This window comes from Rasamsonia emersonii (genome assembly GCF_000968595.1).
Source record: "Rasamsonia emersonii CBS 393.64 chromosome Unknown ctg1118621760114, whole genome shotgun sequence".
NCBI classification, from domain to species: Eukaryota; Fungi; Ascomycota; class Eurotiomycetes; order Eurotiales; family Trichocomaceae; genus Rasamsonia; species Rasamsonia emersonii.
The window spans coordinates 91,017-118,358 of NW_013563175.1; the positions used below are offsets into that span (position 1 = coordinate 91,017).

General features: G+C 50.4%; 10 protein-coding genes across 10 annotated transcripts; 4 read left to right on the forward strand and 6 right to left on the reverse strand.

Moving 5' to 3' along the window:
• Positions 1–4,963: 4,963 nt before the first annotated feature.
• Positions 4,964–5,788, reverse strand: T310_4475 (Endosomal cargo receptor (Erp5); the record flags this gene model as incomplete). Its single annotated transcript, XM_013472675.1, has 3 exons — positions 4,964–5,113; positions 5,200–5,570; positions 5,635–5,788. 3 exons carry the CDS (start codon positions 5,786–5,788, stop codon positions 4,964–4,966), a joined length of 675 nt encoding a protein of 224 aa, XP_013328129.1.
• A 380-nt stretch (positions 5,789–6,168) lies between these two features.
• Positions 6,169–8,156, forward strand: T310_4476 (SWR1-complex protein 4; the record flags this gene model as incomplete). The annotated part of the gene is made up of 3 exons (XM_013472676.1): positions 6,169–6,262; positions 6,315–6,432; positions 6,494–8,156. The coding sequence occupies 3 exons, from the start codon at positions 6,169–6,171 to the stop codon at positions 8,154–8,156; spliced, it is 1,875 nt and encodes a 624-aa protein (XP_013328130.1).
• Positions 8,157–8,983: 827 nt separating this feature from the next.
• On the reverse strand, positions 8,984–10,533 carry T310_4477 (uncharacterized protein; the record flags this gene model as incomplete). The annotated part of the gene is made up of 2 exons (XM_013472677.1): positions 8,984–9,447; positions 9,519–10,533. The coding sequence occupies 2 exons, from the start codon at positions 10,531–10,533 to the stop codon at positions 8,984–8,986; spliced, it is 1,479 nt and encodes a 492-aa protein (XP_013328131.1).
• Positions 10,534–10,946: 413 nt separating this feature from the next.
• On the forward strand, positions 10,947–11,780 carry T310_4478 (uncharacterized protein; the record flags this gene model as incomplete). Its single annotated transcript, XM_013472678.1, has 5 exons — positions 10,947–11,057; positions 11,118–11,140; positions 11,190–11,486; positions 11,546–11,623; positions 11,672–11,780. 5 exons carry the CDS (start codon positions 10,947–10,949, stop codon positions 11,778–11,780), a joined length of 618 nt encoding a protein of 205 aa, XP_013328132.1.
• Positions 11,781–12,590: 810 nt separating this feature from the next.
• T310_4479 (5-methyltetrahydropteroyltriglutamate--homocysteine S-methyltransferase) lies at positions 12,591–15,097 on the forward strand (the record flags this gene model as incomplete). Its single annotated transcript, XM_013472679.1, has 4 exons — positions 12,591–12,601; positions 12,666–12,885; positions 12,942–13,061; positions 13,124–15,097. 4 exons carry the CDS (start codon positions 12,591–12,593, stop codon positions 15,095–15,097), a joined length of 2,325 nt encoding a protein of 774 aa, XP_013328133.1.
• Positions 15,098–15,806: 709 nt separating this feature from the next.
• On the reverse strand, positions 15,807–16,964 carry T310_4480 (3-oxo-5-alpha-steroid 4-dehydrogenase family protein; the record flags this gene model as incomplete). The annotated part of the gene is made up of 2 exons (XM_013472680.1): positions 15,807–16,775; positions 16,851–16,964. The coding sequence occupies 2 exons, from the start codon at positions 16,962–16,964 to the stop codon at positions 15,807–15,809; spliced, it is 1,083 nt and encodes a 360-aa protein (XP_013328134.1).
• Positions 16,965–17,710: 746 nt separating this feature from the next.
• On the reverse strand, positions 17,711–21,299 carry T310_4481 (Pathway: involved in N-terminal ubiquitin fusion degradation proteolytic pathway; the record flags this gene model as incomplete). The annotated part of the gene is made up of 7 exons (XM_013472681.1): positions 17,711–17,808; positions 17,863–18,012; positions 18,068–19,655; positions 19,704–20,159; positions 20,216–20,426; positions 20,488–21,194; positions 21,270–21,299. 7 exons carry the CDS (start codon positions 21,297–21,299, stop codon positions 17,711–17,713), a joined length of 3,240 nt encoding a protein of 1,079 aa, XP_013328135.1.
• Positions 21,300–22,473: 1,174 nt separating this feature from the next.
• On the reverse strand, positions 22,474–23,679 carry T310_4482 (ER associated DnaJ chaperone (Hlj1); the record flags this gene model as incomplete). The annotated part of the gene is made up of 3 exons (XM_013472682.1): positions 22,474–23,012; positions 23,077–23,343; positions 23,403–23,679. The coding sequence occupies 3 exons, from the start codon at positions 23,677–23,679 to the stop codon at positions 22,474–22,476; spliced, it is 1,083 nt and encodes a 360-aa protein (XP_013328136.1).
• Positions 23,680–24,163: 484 nt separating this feature from the next.
• Positions 24,164–24,654, forward strand: T310_4483 (Uncharacterized protein; the record flags this gene model as incomplete). The annotated part of the gene is made up of 2 exons (XM_013472683.1): positions 24,164–24,233; positions 24,266–24,654. The coding sequence occupies 2 exons, from the start codon at positions 24,164–24,166 to the stop codon at positions 24,652–24,654; spliced, it is 459 nt and encodes a 152-aa protein (XP_013328137.1).
• Positions 24,655–24,909: 255 nt separating this feature from the next.
• On the reverse strand, positions 24,910–25,764 carry T310_4484 (uncharacterized protein; the record flags this gene model as incomplete). The annotated part of the gene is made up of 1 exon (XM_013472684.1): positions 24,910–25,764. One exon carries the CDS (start codon positions 25,762–25,764, stop codon positions 24,910–24,912), a length of 855 nt encoding a protein of 284 aa, XP_013328138.1.
• Between the last annotated feature and the right edge of the window lie 1,578 nt (positions 25,765–27,342).

The window sequence follows — 27,342 nt, forward strand, 5'->3', positions numbered from 1 at the left end:
GGGGGCTTTCGACGAAGATTTAAAACAAAGGACACGACGTCGAACAAAGACCACGGTTGATCGACGACGCAGAGCAGCGAGAAAATGACTGAAGAAGCAGATCCTCCGGACAGAGTCGTGGCAAGGACTGGAGCTGGAGGGCGATGCCAGCAGTCAGAGGCGTGGGCGGCGGGAGGCGTTGCCGTATTTGGAGCAGCGACGCTTTCCCCGCAGCGCGTGCGACGTGGGCGGCTCACAGGCTACAGCTCAGCGCTGGCGATAGCAGAGGCCATCCGAAACCGCTCCAAGAGCAGCCAGCTCGTCCGCTTGGATCTGATGTAATTCCTGTCACAGAAACACACAGAGAGCAAGTCCGTCGAGCTGGTTCAGCGCGAGACGGGATGTTTTTGCTGCTCGGACATTTGTCGGCACTGCGTTTGACAAGTTTGACACAGCCTGGTGCCACGGTCCATGTGCTCCCAGACGCCGGGATAGAAGCTCCAGAACCGTATTTTACTTTACTTTTTTTTCCTCTTTGACTTTTTTTGTTTTGTTTTTCTGCGCCACCGGCCAATGAGAGTGGCTGGCCGCAGCCAAACAGCCGGTTCCCAGCCCGAAGAACGTCGCCGTCCGCCAGGATCCGGCGAACGCGCTCCTCCGTTCGGACCCAGACGTGACTAATCCATCGCCGCCCCCTCCGTATCACCGCCAGCGTGGGACCTCTCGAGATTATCGATACGATCGATCGATCTGTCATTTTTGCAGAGAAGCAGAAATGGTTCTATCACATCATCGCTGGCGTCACGGATACGCAGTATGGTGAAGGAGGCGAGCCGGGAAGAACTTTCGGTTACCTAACGAGCTTTGGGTTCTTCAGCGACCAGGGAATCCGCTCAGGCTCGGAGTACTCCATATCATGCCTGGGAGTCTGCAGAATCCCCTCAGAGTCGGACGGGACACACCCATGGAAACGGAGATGGTTGGACCACTCCCATTGTCTCCTTCTTCCTTCCCCACCAGATCCCCCATCGGCATCGGCTCCAACACCCTGCTCTCGTTGCTGGTATTCAACCTGGCAGCGCAGTCGACGCGCGAAAATCCTGGTGACCATGTCCATGTTGCTGTCAAAGCGCGGCGGTGACTGGTACAATTCGCCATTGCGAGTCAGATCTCGTTCCTGCCTCGCCGTGACTGACTAACTGTTGGGCTCCGAGCGCAACTTCCCCGTTAGTGGCCGGCCAGCTGGCGCCTTCCTGCAAGGGCAGACTTTGCTGCCGTTCCCCGCCACCACTCACAGCAATCCTTTCGGGCGAAATGGCAGAAATTCGTCGCGGGAGAGCGTCCGACTCGCCAGGCCCCTCGTGTGTCGGGCGGCTGGCGATCGCGATGCTGGCAACTGCTGGCGAATTTCCAGCCACCCCGAGGACCTATCAACTCTCGTCACGATGCCAGCCTAATGAGTCTGGCAGACAGCTCTTAAGTCATACACACCGAGTGCCGATCGACACACAGTCATTGACATAGACACAAGAGTATAGTTGTACGGCGCGCCCAAAACAATTCCGTGGTAGCAGTAGTACGGAATACGCTGCATCACATTCGACTTTGTTGATCGCAAAGACATGTCCAGTCAGGTAGCCGCCCCGCAACACTGGTTGTGATTCTACCAACACTTTCTTTTCTTTTTCTGGCCTGTTTGTGCATAGTAACACAGAGTATTCCAAATTTACTGCCAGGGCTGGGACAAGCTTGAAGCCTGTCCAGAATCGGCAAAAGATCCGTGCACGACAGGGAGGGTCGATCGGAATGATTCACACAGTTCTTGGCAGGAATTATGTCACTGCTTGCCACGTGTTGGCACTTGTACCTTGTAGGCAGATAGCATGACATATCGCTTCTTGCCCAATGATTATTAATATTGACAGGCCCGTGACTGATCAACTGACATAATCAACCAGCACTGGGCAAACCTGTCAGATCCAGCATCACAGAGCATCCGAGTACAGAATTCTATATAATTCTATTGGTTGTTCTGAACAGTCATCATCCAGGTACTGTACATTGTACAGTACTGTTGGACTCATCGCCCCCACCAATTCCTACAAGACTGCCAGCCTACAGCTGAAGACAAAGTCAGGAATTGGGAGAAATGTTTCTTTCTGGCCCCTCCATCCCATCTTCCAAAAATCCCTCTGCTGGAAAGCAAGTCACGCGACAGTGGGCACGGACGAAATACTATAGGAAGTAAAAGGCAGGCAAGAGGATCCTTGAAACCGTGTTCCACCGGACACTTTCCATTTCCATTCTTTTTCTTTTTGTTTTCAACAAAAGCTTTTACCTAAACGATGGATAGCCAATGGATGATGGATGGACGGATAACGTCAGTTCCACATGGCAACTGACCTCGCCGGCTGGCTCAGTGCCCATCCACCCACCCAGCATCCACTGCCCCGTACCTATCTATCCACACCTTTGGAAACGTCTAAAAAGCTCACTGATCAGTCCGGTTGCCAACTGCGGATAATGGCGCACGGCTCGGTAAAACAGACTCGACGCTTGTTTCCCGACACCTGCGCAATCAGCTGCTCCGTCTGCTTTTAGCATCCCGCTGTTCCGCCTCGTTCCATGGGTCGGGTAGTCACAGGTTTTTGTCTCAAGGTTCAACGTTCGCTTCCAAGTTCCAACCGCACAAAAAGACAGAGAGAGAGAGAGGGAGATCATGTTATTTATTCATTCAATTACGAGATCATTGCCATTGTTGTTGCTATTATTGCTGCAGTTGTGATTATTATTGGGATTGGCATCACTATCCATCATCCTCTGATGGTAGTTCCCTCGGTACCGAAGTGAGGACATATCGTCACTAATTCTTGCTGTGGCAAGTAAGACATGTTCTTCTCTAATATTCTCTATTTTTCTTCGTCCGTCCTATGTCGACGACAGACATCCATTCGCCGAGTCAAAGGAACTGTACATACCTCCTCTGCCATAAGGTTGGTTCAATGAAGATCCTGTCCACCCACCCGGCTCTCTAGGAATTGCCCTATCCAGTAGTAGAAACCCAACCCCTCCCTCTCGGCTCTCTCTCCCCCTCCAACACGCTCAAAGCGAGATCGGAGTGTGATGTAACATGGAACGATTCATTCGCCAGCTTGTGAGGGGTTTTCTGAGGTTGTAGCCATCCGAAGCGTTCTAGACAATGCTTTTTTTTTTCGCTCTCCATAGCGACAGTCGCGACAGTCGAAATAAGTCTCGACAATGTCTTTCTCCATGGGATCCATAACATTAGCCAGGATATACTGTACTGTCTGGACGGGAGCTGGAGTCACTGGATCTGTGCGCACAGTTCCAATTTGTAGTGATTATGGAGTACATGGGTAGCCTGTACAAAGTAGCCATGAATGATTATAATGCGCTGTATGCAATAATAGATGACTGACGACTACTAGTCCTTGCGTGGAAACCCAGAGCGAGCTCTCATAGATATGCACAGTAGCTAACTACCAATTCAATTCTAATATCAATTAACTAATCGATTACATCTGACAGGTACCCTACGTCACTACTACTAGGTACCTAGCCAGCTTCAAGCATCCATCATCATCATCATCATCATCATCATGCATCCAATCGGGAAATTCGTTGCTCGTTCTGGTTAGCTATCTATCTATCTATCTATCTAGCAGACCAGTAGCATACATACTGTACAGACAGAGGGAACCACCTACTGCTTTTTGATCTGGTAAAGTTGTATCTGTAAATCTCGAGTTTCGTATGTTAGTAGGTAGACCGTAGGAATAGTAGTTACTAAGTACTATCCTGGCAGAAGGAAGGGTGAGAAAATAAAAAAAAAGGCAAAAGTTAAAAAAAAAAAGAAAGGGAAGAAAGAGGACGTAATTTATTTGTTAACAAGCCTGGATTTTGTTTCTTTTTTTTATTATTTTACTGCCCCCTCTGTTCGTTTGATTATATCCTGGTAAGTAAATGCGTAAGGTGTAGCATTTCAACATTGAATTTGACATTAAGGTCAGTATCAATGTCCAATTCTCATCAGCAAAGCAATCTTTACCAGCTGTATGTATGCAAGTAAGATTTGAGGCTAAGAACAGAAAAAAAAAAGAACAGCAGCAATGATAATCACTTTCCATTTCAAAAGAAAGAAAAACAATGGGAACAGTGTTGGTTTGCCTATGTACAGCAACAGTATAACTAATGCATGTACAGTACATACTTCTCTACTATGCATGCAGTAGAATAATTAACTGGGAGGATGACTCATGTTACGTACCTGGGTGCATACATACTGTATGCTGTTATCTTATCATTGCTACTGTTCTCATTGGAGATTGCAGTCCTCGAGTTGGAGAGTAAACATTACCGAGAAGAAGAGAACTGGGTATCTAGGTATATACCTGTTAGTGTGAGTATATATCTAGGTAGTCTCTCTTCTCTTTCCTTCCACTATTGTCTTCGGATTAATTTCTCTTCTGTTTTTTTTTCCCGCAATATGTTGTGTCGTGGTATCTATTAATAGTCGCTAATATCAGTACCCGGTTGGATAGATGATCATTGTACAGGGTATGGTGCAGCATTGAGAAAATTGCTGCAGTCGATAAAGAGTATGTGCTAAGTACCTTACTATTACTATAAGTATGCCGTTGATTTCGTCTTGGCTTTTGCCCAGAATAAAATACTGAAAGTATTAGCAAGCCGGATAAAAACATGCACGAAGCGAACCTGATATCATTACATCCATTGCTCAATATCATCATCCACTCAATACCTTGCGCGCCTTGCAGTGTGCGAATACCGAGATGACGTGTACATAAATACCACTCCTCACTCGTCCCGAAGCAAACAGACCAAGCAAGGCATTGATTGAATATGTGTCTGGTGCAGAGTGGTATCCAGATCTAATCATGTCCTTCAAGCGAAAACACAAAGCTCCAAACCGAAACCCATTGCTGGAAGCTCTTATCGATGTTCAAGTCAACTTCTGCTTGATGAAGAATGAACGGAGATGCGACAGCTGCCAGGCACAAGTGACAGAGAGGACTGCAATCTGAATCAGAGTCCAACGGACGACACGGGAGTTGGTGGCCTCGGACTGATCACGGAACTCGGCTTCCCGTTCCTAAAGAGGTGAATGACTCGGTCAGTCCATAATCCAATACAATCCAAACTCAGGCAAGATAGATGCACGACAAGAGAGCGATATACCCGTTGGAAGACCTGCTCACGGCGAATGTCCTGCAAGCGGCTGTTCAGATCCTTGACTCTCTGCACAATATCGGCCATCTTGCCCTGGTCCTCGCTCTCGATCTTGCTCGTCGCGCCAATAGCAATATCCAAGGTCAGCTTCACTCTTGGTCCACCAGACATCCAGCCTCCCTGAACGTCCGGGATGAAACAGATCTTGTGCTGGCCAGCGTCCGCGGCCGTGAAGGTGAAACGCCCAGACTGTGGGGTACGCTGCGAAACGACACGGTGGTGCGTGTCAAATGTCTCATCGACGGTGAGGTACATATTTAAGGACTGGTCGGCGACATAGGTATTTGTTTGTGGATTCAAGACCTCTGCTTTGTAGTGCCCTGTAAAGTAATCAGAACAAGTCGCCAGGGAGACGATAGATGCAAAAAGAAGGTGACGACATACCAACAACAAGAGTGTCCTTGGGCAATTCCTCATAGAAACACTTTTGTTGTCGCCCTTCTATATAGAAATGGAGGGCGCGTGCCTGAGCTGACAGGACGGTGAGGATCGTGAAGGCCATCAACAGCCATGACGGACTCGACCTTGAGGGAGCCATGGCTGTATATTTTTGACCAAGAGAACAGCTATCTGTTGAAATATATGATTCAACAGGATATCCTGTTCTGCTTCGTAGGGGAGGTCGAAGAAAGTGTGCGCGGAGCAGCAGCGAAGGTGTTCCGTTCTGTCAAGTTGGCCGCAACAACGAACTTCCCAGTTGGTCGGACTTGAAGGCTTGGCGCGAGCGCTGCAGTTTCAAGCCGCATTCCGACCCTTCCAACCATCTCGACCCATCACTTCACCACCACCTCTCGACTCGCCTCCATCAGAAAGGAACGGCGACTCGAGTTTTCTAACAACAGTTACTTTTCTTGAGTTGCGAGGTTCACGTTCGGTTCCAGTCTCACTGTCCTGCCGTCGCGGTCGCGACTCGCCACCATGGCCGCCGCGGATGTCCGTGACATGCTGGATTTGCCCGCCGATGGGCAACCTCGACCTCATAAAAAGCAAAAGGTAGTCGAAAAGAGGCCAGGTGAGTCTATTTGAACCTTTCTTCTTGGGAATTTGTCCTGACGACTTGTCAGAGGGTGTCACACGAGAACTGTACGCGTTACTCGGCGAAAGAGCGCCTCCGATCGCGATCACCGAGAACAAATACAAAGGCCGGCCAAAATGGATGAGCAAAATGAGAGTCCGTCCATGGTACGTTGAGACCTATTATAGGTATTAATTAACAAGGCTGATATTAACATTTTGATCCCAGGCGAATGACGCCGTTTACGAATCCTGCGCGGACAGATGGCCTCGTCCTTCGCCATTGGCAACGACAGCAGGACACTGCTAAACCTCCGCCACCCGATGATACAGCTATGGATGTCGATCAAAAGCCAGAAGGGGAAGCGCCAAAGGTCGCCGAGCAAGAGTACCCTTTTGCCAAATATAATATCAAGCCGCAGCTGCCGCGAAGATACACCGACGAGGAATACAACCGGCATCTAAAAAGCGATGATTGGACGCGGGAGGAAACGGACTATCTCATGGATCTGGTCGAAGAATATGACCTGAGATGGGTTGTGATAGCCGATCGTTATGATTATCAACCGCGAGCATCCGAGAATAGTGAGGCGGACGCCACGGCGCTTGTACCGGCAAAGCGATACAGAACGATGGAGCAAATGAAGGCCCGTTACTATAAGGTGGCGGCGACAATGCTTGCTTTGGAACATCCTCCGTCAGAAATGTCTGAAGCTGAATTCGAACTGCATGAGAAGATGATGAAGTACGACCCAGAACGAGAGAGGGTTCGTAAAGAGCTGGCTGCCTTGCAGCTCAATCGTACCGCAGACGAAGTGCGCGAGGAAGGTGTCCTTCTTGAGGAGCTCAAGCGCATTGTCGCCAACGAGCAGAATTTTATTACTGAACGCAAAGAGCTCTATGCAAGACTCGAAGTACCCATCAGTGTGGGCAACACGACCATGTATCAGTCTAGCCAGGGCCTGTCACAGCTTCTTCAGACCCTCCTTCAAGCAGATAAAAGCAAGAAGCGGCGCTCGATACTTGGCGCTGAGAATGCAGCCGCCAGTCCAGCAGGACAGACTCCTACTCAGAATGCACCGAGCGGCGCTCGTGACAGCCGAGCCGAGACGCCTTCGGGTCCTGCTCCTTCGGCATCTACCAAGAAGGCAGCTGCTGCCGCCGCAGCTGCTAGCACTGCCGCCCAGCAAGCCGTCAAGACGTTGACGCCAGCTGAAGAAGCCAAATACGGTGTCCAGCACCATGACCGTCTCACGCCAGGCGTTCAGTTCCGGAATGACAGAGCGCAGAAACTGACGCAAGCCAAATCGAACATTCAGACACAGAAGCTGGCAGCCGCTCTGACAGAGCTCGAAGTTCCTCTGCGCTTAGTCATGCCGACGGAGCGTGTGTGCAAGGAGTTTGAGAAACTGATACACTCTGTGAATCTGCTGCTGGATGCGAGAAAGGTTGCCGAAAAGGTGGAAAGCGAGATTCGAGTACTCGAAGCCGCCAGGGAGGAGAGACTGCGCAGAGAAAGAGAAGCAGCACAGGCGGCCAAGGAGAAAGATGGGACGCAAATAAAGGTGGAATCAGAAGAGCAGCCTTCTGCTCCGACCGGCGGATCCCAAGAGGATCACTCTAAACCTTCGGACAATGCTTCTACCACAAACCCTGTATCCGATGAGAAACAACCCGATGACAATGCTGCTGCTGGCGATTCCGCTGAAGACGCTCCGGGGGAAGAGGTCGATCCTGAACCGGAGGATGATACGGGCGCTGAAGCGGCTGCTCCCTCAACCACTGAGGACAAGGATAAGGACAAAGACTCCTCCTCATCATCATCACACAAGCGTTCAGCAAGCGTCCTTAGCACCGTCAGCGACAAGAGCGCCAAGAGACAGCGGAAATAGACATGTCTAGATACCCGACGACATAGATAGGTAAATAGAATAGCTGGATGGATGGATCGTCATGATAGAGTAATGAAGCAAAATTCGAGAGAAAATATAGCCATGGAACCCATCAGATCAGGTCACCTCCGCTGAAATAATTACCACATACAGTAATACAGTAGTAAGTAGTAATCGTATTGACAAGACGTGTGATACATATGGGTCTACTACTATAGCACTGGGGGACATAGGAATAGACCAAGCTTTCTTTCGTTTCTAAAGATGCATGGTTATATCCAGTCATAGTCTTTTTTTTTTACTTATTCTTTCTTTCCAAGAATTAATAGAATCCTTTTTTTTTCCCTCCTCGTAGCCAATTATCTTTCCCCTCTTCTTCTATATATCTCCTTGCACTGCATGCTCAATGGCGCTGGGGAATCACTCGTCTTAATTAATTAATTAATGATCCATCCACCTGTTGCACCTTTGAACGCACTCATGTTATGCTATCGAAGAAACGAAGAAAGAACCGTTCACTTGGTAAATGCTGCTATGAGAATTTTTGTTGCCCTATTCTTATTGCTGATGCTGCATGTTGAATAGTTTAGTCCCTGACAATGTTCACAGTGATCGCAGAGCAATGTTCTCTGACACGCCTTGCGTTTCTGGTAAATATCTGATTTGTTTTGAGCACTAAAAGACTACTGGTTGTTCCTTGTTTCTTCCTATTCGGACTCTGGGATGAGTCCTGAATTCCCTCTAACCCCAGGAAAATTCTCCTTGGTGGATTCGTGCTGTGAACCTGTCTTCATCATGTCGTCCTGATGCCCACCAAATCCTTTGCTTCACTTTCTCGCCCGCTTGTCTTCCTTTTCGTGATCTCCTGATTCCTCTTTATGGGCATGTGACCAAAACGGGAAGATCTCGAGTTCTGGAAGTTTTGATACGCGAGAGCGAGCTGCGTCTACGGTCAGACCCGCACGATACCTCAGCACCTCGATCCCTTGCAGGCCACTTGGCTTGGCCCATTGACGGATGGAATTCCGATCTTTCTGTTTGGTGGCAGGCTGAGCTTTCTTCTTTTCCGCATCGCAGGTATCTGTTTTCGGTGAAGCGCCCGCATAGAAATTGCGAACAATCACGTCGTCGTTGAAAGTTGCCGATCCGTTTCTGTCGGCTCTTGTATGGCTTGGGAACCTGTACCAAAGGGAGAATCTGCCGTTCCGATCACCCAAAGCCTCACCACCCTCGCTTGGCTGTGGGCTTTGAGATTCACCGAGTTGCTCAAATACCTTCCGTTTTTTGGCCCCTGATTTAAGTCTTGTTGTCCAGCCGAAGTTGTGTCTTGGTTGCAATTCTTGGGTGCGGTTCCTGGCTCACTCTCTGCCATGGAATTCACGCCATGCGTCGTGGCGCCATCTTCATCGTTGTGAACGAAAGAGTACCCATAGCCAAACCGACGGCCATCCGACATCCATGCAACACTGACTTTCCGAGAATTGCCGGCGTTCGGGTCACGGAGATGTACAGAACTTGCTAAATTGCAGAGTTCGAATCTCTCCGTGAACTTGCTTTGCGTTGTAGTGTTCCTCTGAACAACGAACCCTTTCGCATACTCCTGAATGGTATCAGCTGCACAAAAAGAGCGAGGATGAACATTCGGGGATTGACGGCCTCTAGCGTTTCGTCTTTTGGTGACTACCAAAGAGTATGAACGCTGGGGTGTAGATGGGTTATTACTCGTCTCACTTTCGTAAACTGATGTCTGAGTCGCGCAGTCCATTCTCTCCTCTACACGAGACTGGATGCCCGCAGTGGCCGAAAAAAGTATCTCATGTTTTCCAGCTGTTTTAGTCGAAGATTGATCGTACACGTCGGACCGATTCGAGCCAGTTATTGGCTCCAGTAAATTAGTCGTACGGGCTGACCCAGGACTCCGATCAGACACCATAGGAGTGGAAATGAACTGAGCATCGCTGTCGTATCCTCTTTCGCTCACAAGATCAGGAGTCGCAAACCAGCCAATCTCGCCATTGCATTCTTTAGATGTAACTGTCGGAATCGTCGATTCTCGGTGAAGATTTCGGCGGATCTTGTCGGAGAATTCATCCAAGGGATGTTGATGTCCCTTGCACCTCATAAACTTCTTCAGCATAGAGGAGTCTTGCTTCGACGAGACCCTATCAAAACCGATCGCGGGAGCGTGTCTTCCGGAGATCACTGCTTTTTGGAAGAGATCCTCCATCTCGATATCAGCATCTTGGTCCTTCCACTGCGATGTGCCCTTTCGGGCATCTTTGACGGCCGAAAATTCGGGAGTTGCGTGGACAGTTTTGCCGGAGATGGCTTTTGTCTTGTCGCCTTTGCCAGGGAAACGAACTCTTAAGAGACCCATATTGAAGCTTTGCAGATGCAAGTCTGGGAATCAAGCGATCAAGTAGAACGGTGTAGATAGAGAAGGTGTCTGGAGTAAGAGGCAAATGTTGTCGTAACATTTGGATGTATAAAAACAGACTGAAGAGGGCACTCAGGCATCCTCTCACTTTGGGAGAAGGCAGCCATCATGGAAGTTTCCAAAGATGGAAGGCACAGAACTGTCAGAAGACCATGCGGCTTTCCCCTTTCACCATTGACCTCGTCATTACCTACCCTGGAATAATAATAATCTCTGCCAGGCTTCTCTGAGACCAGAACAGGGCTCTGCCATGGAACTGAGCACCTCTGCTCGAGTCTCAAGGTATCCACGGTCTTACCGCACATTCTAGGCATCCATCCTCTTGATCCCTTCATATCCAGATTCGATTCACAATGGAGAACTCATTTCCTGATGGAATAACCTTAAAAAAGATGGAGGGGACTGTCATTACGGTTAATTCTTCTCCGTTCACACTTACTCGCCTTATGGCTGAGAGAATCCTGGTTGGGGCTAATGAGCGCAAAGCTATCTTTGAGGCTCGCAACATTAATACGGGTTGAGAGGCAATTATCAAGCTTTACATACAGTAAGTTCCTTCTAACCAATTTTATGTATTTACTGATTGTTCATTATAGGATGTTTCCGAATCCCGATGATGATGTTAGCGAACAGACAATTACCATTGAAATGGCAACACGTGCATTCAACTTGGAATGTCAGGCTCTAAGAGAATGTTACGACCGTAATCATCCTTATACACCAGAATATTTTGGATCGGAATCACTCGACCAGAATAGGGAATACATTTACCCAGGAGGCTATCTACATGTCATTGCCGTGTCCAAAATGCCTGGTTCTATTGCACCAGGGATGGATGACTTGACATCAAGTGAGCAACGTCTTATCAAGTCACAGTTGACAGATATTCTTGAGTGAGCTAAGATCATTTTATATTATCCCAAGATCTGAATGGATTAACGAAAATTGGCAGGAGGATGCGTACTCGAGGATGGATATTTATCTACCCTTCATCAGAGAATGTACTCTTTGACTGGACTTCGGCCCAGACGTAAGTTCTCTATATCTGCTATCATAAACAAACTAACATCTATACTAGCTACCTAGGTGGTTTGGGGGGTATTGAAAGGGCAGACTTGGACGATGAACCAATTACTGAATCATCAGGTGTCATTGCAGGATTTGGAGTGAATATTTGGAAATTTTAGGTACAAGGAGATTAAGGCTACAGACTATAGAGGTAGTTATCTGTGGTAGCTGATACCAAATTGCCAATATTAAATTAACGGGGTATGTAAACATGGATTATATCGCTTGATGAGGATTTAGTGCTAGATGTAACCTCAATAAAAGAAAAATACTTGAAGCGTATCATCCGAGTCGCTGATTGGTTGATGTTTCAACAGATAATGTAATACGGAGTCATGCATCAGCACTATTTCTACCGCCTCGACACTGGGCTAGATGTGCAGACCGTTATAGTCCTGAGAAAGATCAAATTTGCTGTCAGCCTGTTATGTAACGTCCTCTCTTAGAAGCTTGAGACAGTCTGTAAGCATTCTTACTCCATACGGAACGCTCCGTATCCAGGCATCTCGATTGCCTAAGGCTCCGCTCGACGATCGCGTCATGCCGGGGCTGAGAACCCCGCAACGAATGGCAGGAGCAACCGCGCGAGCGACTTCCCTCTCTCGGTCACCGCGCTGGCAGCTTCCCCGGAGAAGTGGAAGCGCCGTCCTATCACAGCGGGACACAACCGTCGCAGGGGCCAGCTCACCTCAACAGCCCCTCCATGGCGCCATCCCCTCCCGCTCCCACCGACTTTTTCTCCCTCCGCTCGTCCTTTCCCCTCCATTTTCTTTTCTTCTCTCCTTCTCAACCCTGTCTTCCCTCCTTCAAGCCCACCACTGCCCGTCATTGGCAGATTGAGGCCTCTGTTCCCTTTCTGTCTCTCAATTTGTGAACAAACCCACTCTCTCCATAACTCTAGATTCGTCACACAGGGAAGACTTGCCAGAATGGTTCAATCGTGAGTTACTTCCATATTCGCCCTCGAATTGGTCGTTCTGTACGAGGCTGACTGCCCTCCCTAGCTCCGTTCTGGGTTTCCCCCGTATGGGGAAGAACCGTGAGCTCAAGAAGGCCACGGAGGCATACTGGTCGGAGAAGATCTCTCGCGAGGAGCTTCTGAAGGAGGGGAAGAGGCTGCGTCTGGAGCACTGGCAGATCCAGAAGAATGCTGGCGTCGACATCATTCCCAGCAATGACTTTGCCTTCTACGACCAAGTCCTGGACCACATCCAGCTCTTCGGCGTAGGTGACCTCCCCCACTTATCTGGTCGGACCGACGCTAATCGAGTCTCCAACAGGTCGTCCCGGAGAGGTACAGGAAATACAACCTCCACCCCCTTGATGAGTACTTTGCCCTGGGCCGTGGTCTGCAGAAGCCCGCCAAGGATGGTCAGCCTGCAATTGATGTTCCCAGTCTGGTATGATGGATGGTGATTCCCTGTCACACGCGGATGAAGTGGCTAACAAGTTGCGCTTACAGGAGATGGTGAAATGGTTTGACTCGAACTACCACTATGTCAAGCCCACTCTCCAGGACAACCAGGAGTTCAAGCTGGCGGCCGAACCCAAGCCCGTTGTTGAGTTCCTCGAGGCCAAGGAGGCTGGTATCATTACCCGCCCTGTCATCCTTGGACCTGTGTCGTTCTTGACCCTGGGCAAGGCCGACCGTGGCCAGACCACTGCTCCTATTGACCACCTTGACAAGCTCCTTCCTCTCTATGTTGAACTCCTTACCAAGCTGAAGGAGGCTGGCGCCGAGGATGTCCAGATCGATGAGCCTGTTCTGGTCTTCGACTTGCCCGCCAAGTCCAAGGCTGCTTTCAAGCCCGCCTACGAGAAACTGGGTTCTCTGGGAAGCAAGGCCCCTCGCATCATCCTGGCCACCTACTTCGGCGACATTGTCCACAACATCGACGTCCTCCCTGCTCTGCATTCCCTCCACGGCATTCACATTGACCTTGTCCGAAGCCCCGAGCAGCTTGACACCGTTATCGCTGCCCTGGGTCCTAACCAGGTTCTTTCTGCCGGTGTTGTCGACGGTCGTAACATCTGGAAGACCAACTTCAAGGTTGCCATCGAGAGAGTCGAGAAGGCCATCCAGAAGCTTGGCAAGGACCGAGTCATCGTCGCTACTTCCAGCTCCCTCCTTCACACACCTCACACTCTCGAGAGCGAGAAGAACCTCGACCCTGAGGTCAGGGATTGGTTCAGCTTCGCCGTCGAGAAGACCAGCGAAGTGGTCGTGATCGCGAAGGCGGTCACCGACGGACCCGATTCGGTGCGGGAACAGCTCGAGGCCAATGCCAAGTCGATTCAGTCTCGTGCCTCGTCCAAGAGAACCAATGACCAGAAGGTCAGGGAGAGGCAGGCCGCCGTCACGGAGGAGATGCACAACCGCAAGTCTCCTTTCCCTGTTCGCATTGCTGCCCAGCAGAAGACCCTCAACCTCCCCCTGTTCCCTACCACCACGATCGGATCTTTCCCTCAGACCAAGGAGATCCGTATCCAGCGTAACAAGTTCACCAAGGGCGAAATCACCCAGGAAGAGTATGAGAAGTTCATCGAGAAGGAGATCCAGGAGGTCGTCAAGATCCAGGAGGAGCTGGGCTTGGACGTCTTGGTCCACGGTGAGCCGGAGCGTAACGACATGGTCCAGTATTTCGGCGAGAAGCTTACTGGGTTTGTCTTCACCACCAACGCCTGGGTGCAGAGCTACGGCTCTCGTTGCGTGCGCCCTCCGATCATCGTCGGAGATATTTCCCGCCCTGGCCCAATGACGGTCAAGGAGTCCAAGTACGCTGCGTCGATTACGAAGAAGCCCATGAAGGGCATGCTCACTGGACCTATCACTTGCCTTCGCTGGTCCTTCCCTCGTGACGACGTTCACCAATCCGTACAGGCTCAGCAGCTTGCCCTTGCCCTCCGTGACGAGGTTTTGGACCTTGAGGCTGCTGGTATCAACGTCATCCAGGTCGACGAGCCTGCCCTGCGTGAGGGTCTGCCGCTCCGTGCTGGCAAGGAGCGTGATGACTACCTCAACTGGGCAACCAAGGCGTTCCGTCTTGCCACGGCGGGTGTTGCCGATGGCACTCAGATCCACTCCCACTTCTGTTACTCTGAGTTCCAGGACTTCTTCCACGCGATCGCCGCGCTGGACGCTGATGTTCTGAGCATTGAGAACAGCAAGTCGGACGCGAAGCTCCTCAAGGTCTTTGTTGACGAGGCCTACCCTCGCCACATTGGCCCAGGTGTCTACGACATCCACTCTCCTCGTGTGCCGAGTGAGCAGGAGATCAAGGACCGCATTGCCGAGATGCTTCAGTATCTCCGGCCTGACCAGCTCTGGATTGACCCTGACTGCGGTCTGAAGACCCGTCAGTGGCCAGAGACCAAGGCATCTCTCACCAACATGGTGAACGCTGCCAAGTACTACCGCCAGCAGTACTCCAAATAAAAAGCAAAAACATGATGTTTTCTTTTCCTTTTGTTTTTGCATTGAACCGACGACTTCAACGCGTCGTTTCTTTCGAGATCACGGAGCAGATAGGTTGCTCTGTGCGTGTGATGAGTTATGATGATGATGATACCAAAAGTTCAACATACCCAAAAGTTTCAACATACAGGTCATGAGGGGTTTTCATTAGAGGGTTGTGGGAAAGGGTGCGTAGACTACCTACGATTTCAACATCGGCGTTGGCGAGATTTCCGTGTTCTGTTCAATAGTTCAGGTTTTCGGCTGTGGTTATGGGAAGACATTTATGGGTTGCGGAGTGGAAGCATTTTTTTTTTCTTGCTGTCATTATAAGATTGTTTTTCAACAATATTTAATGTCGGGTTCAGTGGGACTCGATTGATTGTTGAAGGTGTCTCAACAGCGCCTTCATTCCAGCATGTGACCCGAAAAAGGGTCTGCATAGGATAGGGGAGCTATGAGATAATAGAACTCAATTCCCCTTCCCAGAAGCAGTTATCCAGAGCAGCAATACTCCACAAACACGAAAGAAACATTAAATAAATAGACAGTTCGTACAGTACATACGGGGAGTAAAAAGAAAATTAATAACCCATCTCATCAAATATTGTTAATTCAGCTCCAGCTTAAAGGAACTACAGTACAGTACTCATCGTCTTCATTTATTTATTACTCAGAGGAAAGAAATCCCTCAGAGGAAAGAAATCCCAGGAATCGTCGCCGACCGACCCGCAACAGCCTCCTTGCCGAATTTCTCCGCATACCACTTCCTCCCCCGCCGAGCCTGCGGCAACATGGTAGATATGATATTGAGGACAAAGACGAGGGCCGGCAGGGGCAGTGGGAGGTGCAGCTTTTCTGCCAGCTTGGCGAAGGGGATAAGCCAGGGTGCTAGCTTGATGGGTGGAGTAGTAGTAGTGGTAGTTGTTGTGGTTGCGGCCGTGCCGATGAGCACGAAGCCGAACCATTCGAGCCATTCGAGGGCGTAGTGAGGGTAGAGGATCCAGCGGAAGAGGCCCTTGGGTGGTGGAATGACGTAGACTTTGGAGTAGGGGTTCTTTTTTGTCGTTGTCGTTGTTGTCGTTGTCTCTTTCTTGTCTTTTTCGGCAGCGGCAGCAGCACGACGGTGCGCTTCCTCGCGTCGAAGACGCCAGAGTGTCCTCTCTGAGAGGATGTTGCCTACCATCCCAATCGTGAAGATCGCCAGGCCGACGTACGGCAGGATGCGCTGGACCGGGCCGAGCTCTGAGGAGGATGACGGGACGGGGACGGTGTTGAAGCCCTCGACATTGGCACGATATCCGACAAGCCACGCGCCCAAACAAGCCGAATTCAACCAGTTGAAGAACGCAGCAAACAGGAAGACGTCCGCGCGAACGGGGGAGATGCTAGGCGCGACGAAGAGCGGGTTGACGACGGCGCGGTTGAAGTAGTGGACCACGTACAGGGCGGCGGCGATCTTGTTCCATAGCGGCAGGGAAGAGAGGGAAACAATATTAGGTTGCTGCTGCGGCAGCCGAGCCAGGATATACACCAGCTGGACTGGGCCCACGAGTTCCATCAGACACCAGGCCACGCGGCCGGGAATGTTGAAGCGATCCCGCGGCAGGGAGGTTTTCCCTGCGGGATGGTAAGAAGAGAACCATTGGGAGATGGTGACCTAGAGAGATGACAATGGGTCAGCACGCAATTGCAATGTATTGTACTGTACAGTACTGCTGTTTCTGTTACCCACCAGAGGAAAATACTGGAAAATGCGGAGCTGAAAGGCGTATGCTTCCGGGGTCGGTGGAAAGAAAGCAGCCAAGGAGGGAAGAAATCCTGCTGCTGCTGCTGCTGCCATGGTCATTTCTGTCAAGAAAACGGGTTTAATAATGGTTAGGAATTGATTGATTGATTGATTTTCATTTATTCAAAGGTAGTTGAGACAGCTTCCATGGGAACAGAACAGGGAAGCCTTCATTAAACAAATTTAATAATTAATAATTAAATAATAGACGTTGAGAGCAGCAGCTACCTTAGCTCTTCCAACCCCGCCTTTGTCGTCGTTTGTTGCTAGTTTGACCAGCTTAACTGCTTTAGTTAAATGCTTGAATTACGGAGAGGGACATGGGTCATCGCGCCATTAGCGTTGATTGGCTAGAGCTTGGGGGCCTTGCAGATCGGCTAGTTAGTTAACTACTACTTATCTATTTGTCATCAACAAACCAACCTACTCCGTACACTGCTCAATACTGTATCTTCGCGATTATAGGCTATAAAAACTACACTACAGCTATACCTATCGCAAATGACATACAGCAGCAGATCAAAGCAGTCTGGATGGATGATAACCAGCTGGGCTTCCTTCCTTGATTTAATTTAATTAAAAATGACCACCGTTCATTAGAGTTAGTTCCCTTCCAACGCGCCAGACCTTAGGAACCCCCCAAAAGACTCGTGGCCGTCCAAAATGCTCGTATTTATTTGGTGATGAATGATATGGATGAAGAACTGCTTGAAAGAGCATCTCCTACGATAATGAATCGTCAGGAAACTAGCGAGAGAACTATGTGCAATCAAACGCAGGATACTCTATTTCGAAAGCAGCCCCGTTCAGCCACTTGAAGTGTCCATGCTTTCGCTTACAGCCTTCTTCTTGGCTGCTCTCCTCTCCGCTTTGAAAGCCTCAATCTTCTCTTTCAATTCTGTGTCTGTACGTTCAAAGTCAGCGCTGACCAATCAACCGGAGTCACAGGTCAACTTACTTGGTATCACATCTTCAATCTTTAATGGCGCCCGGTTGAAGGGGTCGCTCGGGTCGCTCAGTAAATGGGACTGGATGGTAGATCGATCGATAGACACTTTCGAACTCGGCAAGATGACAGGATCCTCCATGAGGGTGTATATTAATGGATCTGTCGACAATCGTTAGTAGCCTCGCCATGGGATCAAACACCAGCAGAAACATACCTAGGAACTCGTCTGGGATTTCCCCGAGATCCTCTTCCGCCTGCTCATCCGCTTCCTTGGCCGCCTTGACCCGCTTTTGCAACTCTGCCCACTTGCGCAGATCCTCATCCGACTTCAACGACCACTTGCGCAAAATGTCGGCCGCTTTCTCGAAATTCTGAGGCTTGTATGATCGGCCGTCGCGCGCCACGGCAAACGTGAAATTCTCTTTATCCATCAGATTCAGATACACATCGACAATCTCACTCAGCAGCGCCCGGGGGTTGAAGCCGTACTCTTGCAGGTTTTCCACCCGCAAGTTAGAACTCTTTGGTCCGACCATGGCATCCAGGTTGTAGTCAAGCATGTCAGCCAGTCGTTGAACAATTTCGGGCATCGTGAACGAGTCTGCCAACGCCTCGGTGAAGAGCTTCAGCATCGCAACGGTCTCGTTCGTCAACTGCATGTACGACTTCGCCTTGTTTTGGGCAGCGGCGAGCTGCTCCTCTTTTTCTTGACGCGTATTGGGATCCATGGTGTTTCCTTCTTGGTTCAACAGAACTTGCGTGTCGTGGATAGTCATGAAAGCCGTGAATGATTCATCAAGGACGAAGGTGACATCGTTGAGAAGAAGGTTGACGAAACGGACAAAGAAATCGAGGTTCTGTTGAGCCTGGTCGGAGAGCTGGGATCTGTAGACCGGGTTGCCCCAGATGCACTTGATGATCTGGAAGATTTCGTATCGGATGTTGAATTTGTCGAAGAACTGAGTGTGGGTACCCGTGAATTCGGCCTCAATATAGAACTTCATGATTGCGTGCAGGAGATACTGCGTGGCAAACGGCATCGAATTCAGAAGGTCAACGAGGACACCTCGGGCGCCTCCCGGCCGTGGCCATGTTCCCCGGAAAAGAATGGAGACCAGACCTGCTTTCAGGTACGGGTTCTTAATGTATTGGGAGCTCTCAAGGAAGGAGATGCAGAGCATCACCAGCTCATCTCCCTGGGTGGCGGTGATGATTTGCGGCATGCACCACATGATGAATTTGAAGTTGCTAACAATGTCGTCCAGGAAGTATTCAGGAAGGCATTTGAACACATCTGGTGGGGTTTCTGGTAGTGGCAAGGTAAGCTTTTGTCGGGGAAAGTCAACCCCAGAAACGAGACGCAATAGCCAAACGATAACATATCGCATGAACTGCATGGACCGCGTTTGCCATAAGTCGTCAAAGAGAACACCCTGCAAGCTATACTTCAGGGCGAGACCAAGATCGAGCTTGTCTTTGTATCTCTTCAACGCCTCCTCAAATGTCCTGAGTTGGACCGGATTATGAATCCACTTATGTCGTTCCAATTCAAACTTGTTAATCGTGGACTCCATATGGCGGAGATCTTTCTCCAGCTGCTCAAGCTTCGACGTTAAAGATTCGCTTCCATAGTGGTGAGCTGCTACGGTCAGGAAGAAGATTTCAGTAATAAAGTTGGACGTTCCTTCCACGGTCTTGGAATAAAATTCGTCAGATGCATGCTGGTCCGCATTGATCTTGGTCTCATCTCGCATCTGGACCCGAGGATTGCGGTGAAGATATTTCGCATCTATCCGATCGATCTACTCGGGTTAGAAGCTGAAAATACAAATACACGAAGCTATCCTTACCTTTGTGAAAGATGCATCCATAAACGGCTCACATAACTGATCCAGACAGGTAGTAATATTAAACATGAAGCCATCTGACGAAACGGTATTGGGGTCGACCTGCATCGCTCTCCTCTTGTGGTTCAGATTCAGAGCTGTCGCAAACCAGTCCAAGACCCTCTCTCTGGCATCTTTCGATGCCCGGATCAGATGGTTTATTACGTCCAAGAGGTCCGAACTGAGCATTTGCTGCGTCATTCGAAGCGATCGCTGCGAATTCAGGATAAAAGTCTGATCTCTTGTCTTCGGACTGGAGAAGTATGTAGTGGTGACGCTGGGCTGAAGCGGCGACAGGCGGAACCACGGACCCAGAAGCGTGGTTTGCTCAAACGTGGCCGGATCTCTTGATGCATTAAAGATGGAGGATTCAGTAATCGCAGAACCGATAGCAGCGTGGTGGACCAGGTTTCTTAAGGCCTGTTCAAAAAGTTTAGAACGGCATTCTAGGAGAAATACGAATAGATTTCACATACCGTCACATAAGGCTTGTAATCATCGTTGATAGTCATCACCGACAGGTCGCGGCTCATTTCTTCGACAGTCGTAATGAAGGCAGGTTTCAAAGAATCATCTTCTTCAAATCGCTTCACAGCTTCAGAGAGGAAATCAAAATCGATGCCCCTGTCATCCTCGGCGTCCAGGAGGAGATGAGGTTTCAGTGGGGATTGAGATGACGATTCGACCCTGTCAAGCAGAAAAGGAATCAGTATAATGTCAACCCCACAGAACGCATGACAAAACTTACCCAAACATCTCCGGCATCGTGATGGCAAAGATGCAGTAGCTAATACAGAGGCGCCTCGCCTCGCGCACAATGTTGAACTTTGGATCCTCATCCTGGGTCTTTCGGAACCCTTTGTACAACCGGTGAATTCGTTTCCAGCATGGCAACAAATAGTTCAAGGGCTTTTGACTCTCTGTTTTCGACGCAGCTTCAACGATGGCTTGGTCAAGAACTCCGACTGTCATTCGCGGCTCAAGCCCTTGTTCCTCGAGCTCACTTCGAACGCCAGGCAGGTAGGTCAACTTGTGGCCATGAATATCCTGCTGCTGATCCTCTCTCAAGGTCACCCTAAATATCGCACGCAGAGTCCTATCCTCAAACGCTTCGACAGATTCCTCCGCCTTGGGTGTCGGTCGTTTAGCAGGAAGTGGGGAAGATGACTCTGATCGCGGCGATACGGCAGCCGACGATGCCGGTGAGATTTTGATTCTCTTCCCCTGTAAACCGGTCTCATATGTCTCTGGTTGCGACGCAGACTGCGCAGGCGCAGGGACGCCGTTGATATTGATTCGAGGCTGCGAGGCCTCTGGACGTGGGGAGGTCGGGATCTGTCGGTCCGAACTAGGCGTAGGCTGGCTCTGGCTAGCTTCTGAAGCTTCTGAAGCTTGCGACGGCGATCGAGAAGACGTCACCTGAGATGCAAGCTTCGCTAGACGCTTGTTGCGGATCTGAACAAATCTAGGTCAGTATCAACAGAGGGGAACGGGAACCCCAGGTGGCACGGCGGAGCCGCGATAACTGACCTTGTCCGCATCGGAGAGCGTGTCTGACATCCTGAACAGATGAAGGTGCGACAGCTCAGAGTCCTCTCCGATAAGTAAGGGAAGTACAGCGGGTGGAGAGTTCCCAGGCTCGAGCTGTAGGGTGACTTGATGGGGTATCAGTGGTGGTGAGGTCCGTTGGTTTAGAACGTTGTGACGAACATTCGGTCATGATCCATTGATTGACTAAGCTGCAGCGGAGGCGGCGGCGGGCCGGGGTGTTTCTCCGGAACCCGCCTGCTGGGCGAGGTCCCCCGCTACGGGGGAGCTTAGTGAAGTGTCAAGTATCGCATTTGTACCCACGCGTCTAATCTTATCTCCTGTGGTGGTCTAATCTAACGTGGTCAGCTGCGTTTGCAACTTGCTGAAGTGATCTCCATCATCGTCTGGTCGGCAGTTCATGCAGGCACCCGCGCACAGCTTCTGGGAAGCAGGCATGGTGGCGCTTTGGCATCGCTAACAGCGAGGTCATGATGAACCCGTCCCTCGTGTCTACTCTACATGACTAGGAAGAGACAGCTCTTGACCATCGCTAAGCAGAGGAAGACGGGAGCGACACTTCGTTGGAGCTCTGCATAACCAAGTCGCGTGATCATATCATTACGATACTCAGTTTTCATCTCGCGTTCTTCCGCAGCCACATTCATCCATCTTGTTGGTCTAATGCCTATAGCCCGGGCAGGGAATGCAGATAAGAGCTCCTGAAGGCCTTGTCTTCGAACGTAGATACGCCAAAGTTGCCGTCTGATGGGGATTCCAGTATAGATGGATAGCCGCCACCGAATCATCAAGTCGTAGCGGAAAGATATCTCAATGTTGCCTGCTTGAGGCACAAAATAGACAGCAAACCTCGTAGCGAACTGCTCTTCATATTAAAATAAAGATTAACAAGGCCATGTATCTATTATGCGATCACTAGTCACAGGAAAAGCTGTCGATAAATAGATAAGCTGGAGAACAATGCCCAAGAAAGACTGCCATAGTAGTATCACTCGGAGAACCGATTTGGATGTGCGTACACTTACATACAAAAAGAACTCTCCCAGTAATATCAGACAAGAATCATGAACCCCAAGTACTCCAAGCCATGTGCAACATCAATATCTATGACGACAAGTGAAAATAAGGAACAGGGGGACAGTGAAAACAGTAAGAGTATATAGTTATTATCATCGTAGCCACATCATTACTTCGTCTTCCCCTTCAACGCATCCAAGCGTCGACAACTCTTCAGCTCCATAGCGCGCGCCTCCTTCATCTTCTCCACATCGGGGAAGAACCAGCCCTGTGCTTCTTGGATCATCCGGTCTCGCATCTGCACCTCGCTTTCGCACTCGTGACGAAGTTTATTGACGTATTCAACCTCTACCCGCTGATCGAGCTGGTTGAACTTTCTGGCGCTGTAATCGTCCACATCCAATGGGTTGATATAGTAATCGACTTTCAGTTTCGGTGTCGTTCGGTGCATGGTATGAGGGGACACGGGGCCATCAAAACGGAAGGTAGGTCCAGACGGAGTCGAAGATCCAGAGAAGAGCGAGGAAAGGAGCGGCAAGACGAAGAGGAGGATGAGAGGAAGGAGCTGCGATAGCGACGCCCAACCGGATGGCGCAGGTTCGGACTGATTATTGGCTTCGCGTGGCCTTCTTCGAGGCCGCGTCCCGCCAAATTGGTGAACTCGGATTCCTGGACCTCCACCCATGTTGAAAACAAACTGTGGGCCGCCTGGAAGATGTCAATTAAATGATCAGGGGGGCGCTGATAGATGACGATGGGATGATCGACTTACCGAAAGGGCTGAATCCACCACCCATGGGACCGAAGCCGCCGTTGAAGAAGCGGGTGAACAACTCTTCAGGAGATATTTCTTCCTCAAACATAGCTCCTCCGGCATTTTGTGCTCGTGGGAAACCACCGCTGAAACCACTGAAGGACGATGCACCGGAAGGTCCAGCGCCAGCGCCAGGGTTGAATCGGCTTTCTGGGTCTCCGCCAAACTTGTCATACTTCGCCTTCTTGTCCGGATCCGACAATACCTGGAAAGCACGAGAGACCACTGTAATCCATGCGTCAGCAAGAAGCATATCACTTTGCTTTTTTTGGGTTGACACTCACTCTTGAACGCCTCGTCGGCCCCTTCATAGCCATTCTTATCGGGATGCGTAAGCAGACTTAGTTTTCGATATGCCTTCTTAATGTCACTATCCGAGGCGTTCTTGTCCAGACCCAAAATCTCGTAGAACGCGGTTGGAGAGCATTTTCGAATCCTTATCACGGCAGCCTTCTGCTCGGGGGTGTATTTGCGTTCCTGATTTCCTTGGTTGTGGTCGCGCGACCTCGCTGAGCTCCCGCCGGAGCCCGTGTCTACTCCGGACGACGTGGCAGATGGCATCGCTATCGAGATGCTGATCGATCTGTCCCTCCCTTGGCCTGTTTATTCGATGTGATTCCAAAACTTTTCCCAGATCAGATGCGAGTTGGTGGCGCGGGCGGGGGGTCAACAATCCCGCGAAGGGGAAGACAAACACAGCAATCGCTGAATCGGACGCCTCCGACACAGAATAATGACCTGCAGAGATGGACTAACGAGAAAATGGACGGGTGGTGGAATCAGCGCTGCCTCAGAGCGCTGTCTGGTCTAGACCTGGAGAAGGGAACGACCAACGTGGTGTCAAGTCGGAGGTGAGTGGACGCTAGCCACGGCGGCCAGTGATATCGGTCCGGCTAAGCAAGCCTTGGGGTAAGCTCGGATGGTGTAACGTCAACTTTGCGATACCCAAACTAATTGCTTTCCACCCTTCATTTCAAGGATACAGCTTTAGGCAATTGTAGAAAGCTTCTTTTTTTTGCACATCCATTATTTCTCTTGCAGAGCAATGGCTGGTCCAGACGACCATGCGGAGGAGACTAAGAAGTCTCTCTATCAGCAGGTCAGAGCATGGGGAGGTAAGTATAGTACTAGACCAAACAAAAAAAAGGCTCTATTTTCTCTCATTCTTATTTACAATTGACTGTTCGAAGCTCACTGGTCTTCACCACAGAGTCCCCCGTGCCGCCAACGGTTCTCGCAACTCTCATTACTGCGCAACACATGCGTCCCTTCCAATTCTTACCCATGACGTTTCCACCCGTCCTGCTCTTTACCTCGTACGCAAATCTCCAAGGATTCAAGGTCGACAGCTCAGGGATAAGCGCAGCTTGGTCCGGTCTGTATCTCGTTCTTGCCAGTCGGCGGAAGCAGCCATTCATGAAAAAATGGGGAGCAAGAGGTATCATTCGCGGTGCTACAATGGGCCTATGTCTGGTAAACATGGTTGCTGGTGGGTTGACCTACACTCTTGGGAAGCGAGAGAAGGAGGATGAGTGAAAACAAAAAAGGTGACATGAGCGATTCTACTGTATTTTTAACGGGAGTGGGGAATCTTTTGGCGTTGGTAAGGGCCTGTCTCTTTTCTCCATTTCATTCTGTGTCATGTCATGTAATCTATACGATCATGTAGCTATATATTTCGAAAAGACTATACAAGGTAGCTTGCGTGTACGCTACCCAGTGGTTCAGCTGCAGGCAGTATAAAGCCTTGCAGTTGGATTTGGGCGTTGGGATTGATCCTTTGCCTTCGAATCATTCCTCTTTGTACAGCCCTTGTGAGACGACATAGTCACGGACATTCTTAGAAACCAGTGACAATAGCAGACGTTCGTCTCCGCTGTTGGCAGCTTGCCTTGCCCTTGTCGAGCTCACTGCTTCCTCGCCTGCTTTCTTTCCCTCGACCAGCTCGATCCGGCGAGCCCACTCTCGCTTGGCACCCTCGCTCTCACGGCCTCCTTGAGCGAGATTCGTGAGGAATTCCTCCTGCTCCTTCCGCCCACCCCATTCATCGTCCGGTCGCATCATCACTCTCAATCGGTGTCGAGTGAGGAATGGCTCCAGCGGCCGTAGATTGTATTCCGGCGGATAGTATTTGGGGTTGAAGATGCGGATGAGGGTGTCATAGCCCGTGAGATGGATCTGTTCTAAGGAGCTGGGATATACTCCCGAGGCCTCTATTGCCGTCGCTTTGTCTACAAAATACGGTTTTTTGGTCACGCCGATGTCAATCTGTGGTAAGTCATCTTGGGCAATCTGGCGAGAAGCCTGGAGGTTCGCGCGCAGGTCTTGGGCGAGTAGAGTCATCATGACAAGGCGGTCTTCAAACGACGCCGGTTTGGATGGCTTATCGGCATTCTGGGTAGCCAACAAAAGCAGCAGTCTCGACGAGGAGTGCGGCGACTCGGCCAGGGCGGAGCCGGCGATTTTCATATGTGCCAGGGTTGGAGGGTTGAAGGACGAGTCCAGGACGTAGAGCACCTTGGGTTCGATGTTGCGAGCGTTGGCAGGTTCCGTGCTCAGGACCTCGAAAGGTAGTGAAGACGCTACAAAGCGCTTCAGCGCTGCGGCGTAATGCGCTCGGAGGTTCTGAATCGAATTTGCTGCCATGACGACCATTGAATGTCCTGGAGATTAGTGTGTTGAACAGACAGGAATCCACCTACTACTCCAGAGTGGGTTCCGGCAATGGCGTTGAGTAGATCAGCAGGCATCAGCCTCAGTGGCGCAGATGAGGCTGAGATCCCGTGTGTACCGCAGAACTGCCCTGCGGATCGACCCGAGTCTCCTCGTGCGGTCCATGGAGGATCGAACCGTAAACACTGCTAGACAGGACCTGATAAGATTCATCCATATGCAAGAAATGAGTATTGCTTGCGAGTTCCACGTCAGTGCAGCAGGCTATTGACGCCATGCTGCGGCTGATCTTCGTCAGCCACTAGCGCAGATGGTTGCGCGGTTTAGATAAGCAATCGCCCGTGAGAAAATCACGGTCTGTCAAAGTTTGTCGCTATTGAAAGAGGCGTTATTAATAATTCTTACTCGTTGCTTTTATAGCTGCCTAGAAATGTGCTGGCTAGAAAGGGTTGTCTCGCGTCGGGTCCTTTCCGAGAGTCTAAAACAGGCCTTGTGGGTTGTGAAACGCTGGGTTCGCCTAAAGCGTGCATTCCCTGACACGCCGAGTCGAAACTGGAAACAAACAGCCTACAGTGCCGCGGTGAAATAATATTAATTAATTACATCTGGGGTCGCTAATCAAACAGAAGCAGAATCACTGCTGAACAACGAGCGAGGCAAGCCCCTTGCCGAGAGTCTGTAACTCTTTGCCTAGCAATCGAGCGGGAATCTAGAACTCGGGATCTTCCCAGGATTGCCTGAATCAGAATTTTCGCAGTGGGCTGTGGGCGAGCTTTAGGGGTGGAGCTGATCAACGGTGCAAGTGATCGAGCAAGGTGATCCGCCTAGGCTGTTCGATCGGATGCTCGAGTCTCGACCGTGCTCGTGGGACGCAGGAACGTGACACATTGGATGCTGGACAGACACTGATTATGAGAGGTCCCGACAAGAAAATAATATCATGCACGATGAATTCTCCGGCTCCTGGGCAGTCCTGGTGGTCCGTGGGAGGTGACAGTCGGCGCCACCGCTGCTCATTAAACTTTACCACGATTGTATGCTTCGATTGAGCCCCCCCACGGCGCTGGCTCTGAGGAGAAGATTTCCGGCACGGAGGCACCAAATCGGCCTTGCGACTGGCGCACAGCAGCCTTCTGCAGTCACACCAGTCGACGAGAGATCCACGTATCATCCCGAGTGGGAGTGTGGTGGGCAGTCGCTGGAGAGCGTGGACATGACGGCCAGGAGCAGCCCGAACGGCGAATCCGCACCATGCGCTGCCGGCACATCCTGGCGACAGGCACGTTGCCCAGCAGGCGAATCAGAGGCCCGGGTTGCATGTGCCGCGCTGGCATTAATTTCGCGGGCCCAGCGTTGCAGCGTCCGAGGGTGTTGAGACGGTTTAGGGGCCATCCCGCGGCCGCCACTGGCCCACCGTGTTTATTTCTCCCCCCGGGCCCCCTCTCTCCTCCTCCTTCGTCTTTTTAATTCTTAAGGCTGCCAGCTTGACTGTTGTGCGCTTCTTCCTTCGTTCTCTAGAGCCTCTTGACGTTCTTTCCCACTCGTTGTCGC